Here is a 9891-nt window from a genome sequence, read left to right on the forward strand (position 1 = left end):
TTCTTCGAAATGACAATTACATCTTTTTTATTATTTAACAAGGGATTTAGAGGCAAACCAAGCAGAAGGAAGAAGAAACTCTCCTGGGGTCTGGGATGAGGGGGACAGCAGGGAGAAGGGCTTGGAGAGTCAGAGGAATGCCTGGTTCAAGTTATGTTGCTTTTGATTTTCAAGACTTGATCATTTAAAGAAAGTATTCCTCTGGGAACATTAAAATATTTTAACTTACCTTATGTAAAGCATTTTCCTAACAATTGTAATTAATATAGAACATACATTTAAAGAAGATAACTTTCCTTAAAGAAAAAACACCCCACAATATGTGGTTTTGAAGGTGAAAATTATAACATGACTGCACTGTTTAGATAATACTGATCACTGATAAAAACTTTACTGATGAACCACTGTAAATTTTGTGCTTGGTATCTAATGGGTTTTTCTGGGGATACCTGTCCTGAAAATGGTTATGGAACTATTATTGACAAAAATAAACACTAAAATTATATTTTATGAGATGTGGATGATTAAAAAGGCAAAAACAAAAATTACTTTAAAGCCCTGTCTGTAGTTCATAGTGTAGTATTACTCTAGAGACTTGTTATAAATAACCAATTATTCTATAATGAAAAATGTATTTTTTGTAATATTGAAGTCATATCTAACATTAGAATTTAATTAGACGCATCACTAGTTCTTGTATTTTTATAACCAAGTTACATAATTCTTAGAGTTCTTACCTTATCCAACATGAATTATAATATAGAGATCATTGGCCATCGTACCTAAAGTTAGTAGACTGTGTGAAATATAGGCCAAGTAGGGAGAAGACTCTTGAGAGTCCCTTGGACTGCAAGGAGATCAGCCCTGAGGTTTCTTTGGAAGGACTGATGCTAAAACTGAAACTCCAGTACTTTGGCCACCTCATGCGAAGAGTTGACTCATTGGAAAAGACTCTGATGCTGGGAGGGATTGGGGGCAGGAGGAGAAGGGGACGACAGAGGATGAGTTGGCTGGATGGCATCACTGACTCGATGAACCTGAATCTGAGTGAACTCCTGGAGATGGTGATGGACAGGGAGACCTGGCGTGCTGCGATTCATGGGGTCGCAAAGAATCGGACACGACTGAGCGACTGAACTGAACTGAACTGAGGCTAATTTCATTACCATATTACATGCTAAATGTCAATAAGAATGATATGTATTTTTCTTATGTTGTTCAAGATTAATTTTCCCTTGTTCTGAATTTCCATGATATTCTTTGCTTCTTTCGTATGCTTAAATAATATCATAGGGTTTGGTTTAGTATATAGTTTCTTCATTAGTATTTTGTAAGCATACACTTTCCAAAGTATTTCAATAGTTCCATTAAACTAAAAATTTTTTGAACAGGACAGTTAAATTTATACATACAGAATTTCAGTGTAAAGCCTAATGTTATGCATGTGGTCATCAGTGAAGTTTCACTAAATGAATGCACAAAGTTAAAAAAAAAAGAACTCGCATTGATAAAGTGCTTCATTTTTATGATGGAAAACCTCCTGTGCCAGTTTTATAAGCTGAACACATCTAGAAGAATGCCAGCTCTGTTAGTAGCACAAGAAATAATTACTGCTATGGCAACACTTCTGCGAATGGAATGTTGGGCTTATCATTTATCTCAACCTGACCGCGAATTATCATACTAATCTTTTTTGTTTCTAGGTTTGTGATGTGAGTGATTTACAACTGAGCATCAGTTAAAACTGTTTCCTTCATTTTTTTCTTCTCTTTTAGCTCCCTGTGAAGGCAATACTTTCTTCTGCCACAGTAACATGTGTATTAACAATACGTTGGTATGCAATGGACTCCAGAACTGTGTGTACCCTTGGGATGAAAATCATTGTAAAGGTAATCATGAGTCCCTGGACTTGGCAAACTCTCTATCTGTAGTGTGGGAAGAAGCTTATCCAATGTTTTTATGCATCAGACGATCTTAAATATAGATTGTATATTGGCTTTACCAACTTCCTGTATGTTTTAGAATTGATTTTTGGCCTTTTTCTTGGCTTTTATTCTTGTTGTTTTTGCATTCCTTAACACGCAATGAACTGCCTTTTACACTTGAATGGGCTTCCCTGGTGGCACAGATGATAAAGAATCTGCCTTCAATGCGGGAGACCCAGGTTCGATCCCTGGGAAGGGAAGATCCCCTGGAGAAGGAAATGGCTGCCCTCTCCAGTATTCTTGCCTGGAGACTTCCATGGACAGAGATGCTTATTGGCTAATCTCCCTTCTGGAGCTGCAGCACCATGGACTGGCCACTGGAGCTTCTCAAGCCAAGTTGGGTTTCCTATCAGAAGCTCCCTCATCAGTGGCTGCACCTCTCCATCAACCCCAGTCTGTCTTCATGGGACATTGTGCACATACTCTAGAGGTGAAATTGTATCCAAGGAACCTTAGGGCCCTCAGGTACCTAAAGCTGCTTACCTCGACTTCAGTTTTCCTACTGAAATGCTTTGTTTCCTTTCCAATGAGAATATCTTCCTTTGATCCAGCCTCCTTCTCTGGCCTGTACACCACCTGATGTGAGGAGCTGACTCACTGGAAAAGACCCTGATACTGGGAAAAACTGAGGGCAGGAGAAGAAGGGGGTGACAGAGGATGAGATGGTTGGATGGCATCACTGACTCAATAGCCATGAATTTGAGCAAACTCCGGGAGATGGTGAAGGACAGGGAAGTCTGGGATGGTGCAGTCCATGGAGTCTTGGAGTCAGACACAACTTAGCAACTGAATAACAAAACTCTTCACTTGATTATGAATGATGCAGGTTTTGGTTAAGTTCAAAGTACCACATACCCTCTTCTGTTCAGATCTTATATTCACCAATTTGCAAAGGAAAAAAAAAAAAAAAACGGGCTAATAACTGTCCATACTTAAAGTCCAGTGTGTGTGTGTGCATGCTAAGTTGTGGCTGACTCTTTTTCAACCCCAGGGACTGTAGCCCACCAAGCTCCTCTGTCCCTGGCATTTCCCAGGCAAGAATACTGGAGCACGTTGCCATTTCCTCCACAAGGGATTTTCCCAACCCAGGGATCGAACCTGCATCTCTTGCGTCTTCTGCAATGGGAGGCAGATTCTTTACTACTATGCCGCCAGGGCAGCCCTAAAGTCCAGTATCTTCTATTAAAATATTGAAGCAGAGAGGCATTACCACAGTGCCTATTGCTCACAGAATCAACAAGAAAAGCAGAGCTGGCAACAGTTATTTAGAGAATGTGAGCAGTGATCCGTGCTGTGTCCAAGGAACCGCTTTGGAATGGAAGGGGAATTAAATGTTTTGTGAAGAACCTCATACAGCACTGTTAGAGATTGGCTTTACTTAGTTAAAGCGGCTTTGTGGCCATGGTTCTTGTGGCCCACCTCTCTCCATGGGCACCACCACTCTCTGTGCGCCGATGGGGGAAGTGGGATGGAGGCAGGGACAGCGGCCCACTTCTCTGGGAGGAACACTCCCGCTTTATGAACCAGGCCCTGGCTGAGGATGAGGACCTCTGGTCTTCTCAGCTTACCCCTTCAGATAGGTTCGCGCTATGAGTGAGCTGGGACACATGTGATTGGAGCCCAGTGTGCTCAACCTGCTGTCCAGGTATCCTACCAGTGGGGCCTGGAGGGAGCAGAGGAGGGCCCAGCATTGGCCCCCATCTCCTCCCTGGAATGGAGAATCTGCAGGATGGATCTGAGGGGTGGAAAGAGAGTAGAGAAATGCTGGCGGCTTGCCCTTGCTGGTAGGGTGGGGGGTGCTGTACCTCCAATCTGGGGCCAATAGGGAGAGAAACCATCAGGACGAACTGAGGGTGGAACAGCTCAAAGGCCACAAGCTATCCCTGTTCTTAAAGAAATTTAGTAGATTTTCTTGAGTGTATGTACCTCTGCTGTATGCCACTCAATTTCCAGAAACTTTAAATGTTACTTTTAAAATTTTTGCCAAAACTGTTTCATTGGGAAAAAGACTCACAGAAATCCTCATGCCAGCATTCCAGAAGTGTCTGTCTTAAAGTGTAATCGTAATCTTTTGATATCAGAAAACTGTCAGTTCAGTTATCCACATCAAGAATAAATACAAAACAATATAGGTATGTTCCTGTTCCCATTGCTGGCATGTGTGAGTTTTCTTACACCAATGAGAAGAAGAAGGTACGATTTTTAACATGACCAGCTGATTTCCAGATGTCATCCTAAAGGTTTTATGAGACCTTCTCCAAAACATATATTACATTTAAGTGAGTGATGCTGTGCAATGGCGGGGTTGGTGGTGGTGGCTGTTTCTGAGGCTAGCAGATAGGGCTCTTGTGAAATTCTTTGTGTCTTTTAAAGACTCGTTTTACATTTAAGACAGTGAAAATTTTTATGCTCAGCCTACTTCATCTTGAAGTTCTCGATGTATGCTTTGACTGCCGTATTAATGCGTGGTGGGTTGTTTCTTGTTTGTTTGTTTGTTGTTTTCGCTCCCTGGACCTGTAGAAAAGAGGAAGGCCGGGCTGCTGGACCAGCTGACCAACACCAGCGGGACGGTCATTGGCGTGACTTCCTGCATTGTGATCATCCTTATTATCATTTCTGTCATTGTGCAGATCAAACAGCCTCGTAAAAAATATGTCCAAAGGAAATCGGACTTTGACCAGACAGTTTTCCAGGAGGTGTTTGAGCCTCCTCACTATGAGCTGTGTACCCTCAGAGGGACAGGAGCCACAGCTGACTTTGCCGATGTGGCCGACGACTTTGAAAACTACCATAAACTGAGGAGGTCCTCTTCCAAATGCATTCACGACCATCACTGTGGTTCACAACTGTCCAGTGCGAAAGGCAGCCGCAGCAACCTCAGCACGAGAGATGCTTCTGTCTTGACCGAGATGCCCCCACAGCCCGTCAAACCCCTCATCCCGCCCATGAACAGAAGGAACATCCTCGTCATGAAACACAACTACTCCCAGGAGGCTGCCGACGCCTGTGACATCGACGAGATCGAGGAGGTGCCCACCACGAGTCACAGGCTGTCCCGCCACGAGAAAGCCGTCCAGCGGTCAGTATCTATAGATTTTTTGATGACAAGTATAACCTGAAGACCGAGATGCTTCCAGCATACCCTGTTCTAGTTTGTCTTCCCATTTCAGTCTCTCTTTCGTTAATGACAAACCGTAGTATTTCAGAGTTTGCCTCTTCTTTTCCTTGTTGCCCTGCTCTCTATATTTTTCCTAAATCCCATTTAGGTACATATAGGTGTGCTTACACAGACCAAAGAGATTTTGTTTATTTCTATACATATATAATATTTATTTCTATAAAAGATCTGATGTTAACTTATATTGCAGATTTATATAGCTAATTTTCTTCCACGTGGTGATAAAGTTTGCTCTCATCAATATTTCTATATTTTAAGATGTGAGATGATATTTGGAATTAATTGCCTTACCAAGGTGGTTAACCCATCTTGCTGAACAATTTTAATGTAAAATAACATATTTTGCAATATAATGCATTCTATTTTTGGTATGAACATTAAAATACTTTTTCCCACATACCACATAATACTTATATTATAAATTGTGTTTGATAGCGTGGTATGCTAAAACCTTAAACATTTATATTTAATTGTGGCAAGAATTAGTAAAAACATTTTCCTTTTGATATGAAGACAATATTATCTATATTGTATTATGAGCCTCCAAATTAATAAAAGTCTTGAGGAAAGAAAATTTAAACTTAGAAAAAAAGAAGTGATTTTAAATCCCCAAATCCAATCTAATTTTGTTTTGCTTTGCATGTTTACTAGCATTTAGTTTGTTTTATAAAAGTTCATACTTCCTCAATTCATTATATAACCTCAGAAACCTATTTTTAGTTGATTAGCTATTTTTGCATGCTGATGGAAAAAAAAAAGCTATTTCCACACTTTTATGAATTTTTAGGAATGCTTTTAAGTAAATATTTGTGTGCATATTTGTTTTTTTGTGAAAATATTACTTTGTTGAATGAAATAGCCATAACATTCCAGGTTCTGCCTCATTGGGTCTCTAAGCAAACATGAATCTGAATACAACACAACTAGGGTCTAAAAAGAAAATTCAAGGTAAGCAAGTGCCCTCGGTTCCTTCTCCCACTTTGTTGTATTCTGTTTTGTTTTGTTGCAATCGTCTTGCAGTTTTTTAAGGGAATGTGCTATCTACTCATTATTTCCAGAGATATGTGTTTCATAACATTTCATGATTAGAAACATACTGGATTCAATGCTGATGGATGGATGATTCTTAGATGTAACTTTACATGTTAATATTCTTACCATCAAGCATTATAATACAATGTAATTTAAAAGGATGTTAAGTTAATAAATTAAACTTTATATGCTTTAAGGTAAAGATACAAAAATTGGTGAACTCTTGAATACCAAAAGAAATCCAAGGTTCTCATAGTTAAAGAATTGAATACTGTCTCAATATAACTGAAGTCAACATATAAAACTGGCGACAATTGTATTAATTTGGCAATATCTACTCAAAACGCATACACTATTTGGTGGTACTGATACAATTTGCACACTCTTATTTTTGCATGAATATGTAGCTTACTTCATCCAAATTAAATGCAGCATGTTATGTCAAATTTTATAATATAAAATTTGAATGCTTGATAATGTAAAACTTTCCATGAATATCAGTTGTCTATGTGTACATCTATTTTTGTTATCAGGTAACATAATGGCTTTATTTTTAGCACTTAAGAGTCTATGTCTCCATTAGACTAATTTGTCTCCAATTACATTTACTTGATAGTTAATCTGTTCAAAGCTCTTCAAACCTATCAACTGTTCTTGAATTAGGTGAATGCTTTCCTATGCTCTATGTTACCTTGATAAATTGGTGGATTTGTGTGCATATTTCATTGGGAGAAAATGTTTTAACTGTGTTTTATTTTCAGAGAAGAACTATTTATACAAACATGGGGACTGTGAAAAGGAAATTCTATAGTGAATTATGAAAAGTGGACATATTTCTAAATTCATTCCACTGCCTTTATCCAAACTTAAGAATTACAGACATTTGTTATTACTTCGGCAAGACCTCCCCGCTGCACAATGATATGTTCATTTCATAATTTGGTTGCGGGCCACCAAGTGCTCCTTAGTTTTTAAATACATTTTCAGATTTACTGGAAACTTGAAGAAGAAATTAGTTCCTGATTGAGACTATCCCAACTTTATTTTTCCTGTCGGTTTCACTTTGTTTCTATGTTGCTTTATGTCTTTGTTAGATAATTGTACATTGTGTGATATGTGAAAAAAAAAAAAAGCCCACAATTTTGGATGAACTTTGTGTTACATGTACATTGTTTTCATTATATAGACTGCTTGAGAATAGTGCGTTCCTGAGTGATTTTGAACATGCTACAGTGAAAAGTGAAAATATGGACCATGGAAACACCAGCTAGGGGTTTTATGGACTATAAACATTTGTTGTTGTAATATCATTAAATGCAGCCAAAAGTACTAAGTAAAATTACTAGATTGCAATAAGAAAAATCTCAATTTTTTTTTTGTCTTTCCTATATACTCCCGTTTCCTTTTTTTTTAATGAAAGGAAGATTCCAAGTTTCAGAAATAGTTTTGAAGTCAGGTATTTTACCATTCATACCCTTTAATAGAAATGATTTTTGATTAAGCATTTAGCAATATGATTGATTGGCAGTTTAAGAAAATACCCTGCATGTCAGTACTGGATATTTGAGTTGGAAAAATGTTCTTTTTATTAGACACACTGTAAAAAGCATGCATTCTCTAATACTACTGTTACTCTTCCCATTTCCTGTGTCACATGCTTGCTCTTGTAACTTTTTATATAAAGATATATAAAAATGTATAATAATTTCCTAACTTGAGTTAAGAGAAATGCTTTCTTCTATTAGAGTGATAAAAACTGACTTATGTAAGTACACACTTTATATCAATTCTTCCCACCTTTTAGACTACAGGAAGTCCTTAAGAATTAAGGCGTACTTCTTCCAAATTTGACTTTGAAAACTTTATGGAATATGGTCCCCTTTTAGAAAAGAAACTTTTTTTTTTCCTTAATACTTTAAAATCACAAGCCCTGTATGACCCAAATTACACAATTCTAAGTTGTCCTTATACTCAGGCACATATATAAATCCTGAAAGCTTACTAATTATGATGTTTAATATAAATTAAAATAATATTATAATATATTTAATTGCTTTTGAATTATATACACATTCTATAAAGTTTGATTTAGTGAGTGGGTAATTTTAAATATTGAATGTGTATTCTTAGAAAATAATTTATAAAAACCAGATTGCTATAAATCTGCTTAATAGCATTTCCAAAACTGCTGAATTCTATAGAATTTTGTCGTTCAGATGGCAAAGCTGTCTAATCTATCACAATTCCAACCTGGTAACACAAGCAAGCTCTACAAACTCAGTAGATGAATTTACTCACATACATCCCTGTTGGGAATTCTGTGTTACAGAAACAAATAAATGGGAAAGAAAAAATTATGAAAAGAAAGTTGATTATGATAGCAATTCTGAGTAGTCTGTATTTAAAAAAATATCAGTCCACAGAAATAATCACTTCATGAATTTGATAAACTGGTGAATAGAAAAGCTGTGTAGAACATTATAAAGAAAGATTATTTTTATTGTTTTGCTACAGATTTTATCCACATTATGTTAAAAGTTAGTCTTTTTTAATTTGATTTGACTAATTCTTTTATTATCATGCTTATTTTCATGACCTTTTTATTTCAAAGTGAATGCATCCAGAGATCTGTTTTTAAGTGATTGGCTATATTTTATATTTTTCCCTCTGTTGCTGTTCAGTCGCTAAGTCACGTCTGACTTCTTTGCGACCCCATGGACCGCAGCATGCTAGGCCTCCCTGTCCTTCACCATCTCCTGGAGTTTGCTTAAACTCATGCCCATTGAGTCTATTTAAAAATCTCTATTTGGAAATTGTCATAAGATCCTATACACGTTGAATGAATAATCTCAAAAAGGATGATATACATGTGAACCGCTTACTTTTCACTGTCCCTTGAAATATCCACTGGACTTTTCTCCCTAGTTCTTCCCAAAGAAGCAGGATGCTTCCAATCTGCTGGTTCACTGATGAAAGGAGATTTACACCATAAATCAAGAACTTAAAAAACAAATCCAACTGCATTAGGTACAATGATGAAGATAGATGGCTTACGTATATTTAACACACAACAGCTCTATGGAGAACAAAAATATTTCAGATGAAGATCGGCCTCTCCAGTGGTAACACTAAAAATGTCTAAGTATGGGCATTGCCTGATCATTCGAGAAGGTAGTGATGAGTCTGAGGAAGGGACCTGGAGGCATCTGTTGTCCCTGCTGTAAATCTAGATGCTGGATCCTGAGAGTGCGGCGGCTCCACGATGCCTGAGAGTCCCCTGTGGGAAGATCTTTAAAAGTCAGCATTAAAATTTACCAGCATATGTATAGGCTATATCAGACCATGTCATCTGAAGATCAACCTTTGATTTAAATTCAAATGGGGAGACATATGTAGATAAGGAAAGGGATATTTTGAGACTTTCAAGATGTTTCAAATCAAGTTATTTTAATAAAGATACATTTTTGATAAAGTGAATTCAAATATTACTTGTATGACTGCTTTATTAATCCCATAAGATGTTTTCTGACAGCATAGTTACATACCAAATTCACTCATTTGAAAATAGCTGTTTTGGGTTCAATTCTGTATGTTTGAATTTACTTTCAAAATCTGGGAGGCATATCATGGTTATGTGCAACACCTCTGAAACCCTTGGAGAAGGCAATGGCAACCCACTCCAGTACTCTTGCCTGG

General features: G+C 37.4%; 1 protein-coding gene across 1 annotated transcript in view; it reads left to right on the forward strand.

Moving 5' to 3' along the window:
- NETO1 (neuropilin and tolloid like 1) overlaps nucleotides 1-6097 on the forward strand; it is a 101563-nt gene extending 95466 nt beyond the window's left edge. The window contains exons 8-10 of the mRNA XM_068993844.1: nucleotides 1776-1889; nucleotides 4506-5064; nucleotides 6037-6097. Of these exons, the coding sequence (XP_068849945.1) occupies nucleotides 1776-1889; nucleotides 4506-5064; nucleotides 6037-6097 (734 nt within the window). The remainder of the gene's footprint in view (nucleotides 1-1775; nucleotides 1890-4505; nucleotides 5065-6036) is intronic.
- Nucleotides 6098-9891: the final 3794 nt, after the last annotated feature.

Source organism: Capricornis sumatraensis, chromosome 21, assembly GCF_032405125.1.
Source record: "Capricornis sumatraensis isolate serow.1 chromosome 21, serow.2, whole genome shotgun sequence".
NCBI classification, from domain to species: domain Eukaryota; kingdom Metazoa; phylum Chordata; class Mammalia; order Artiodactyla; family Bovidae; genus Capricornis; species Capricornis sumatraensis.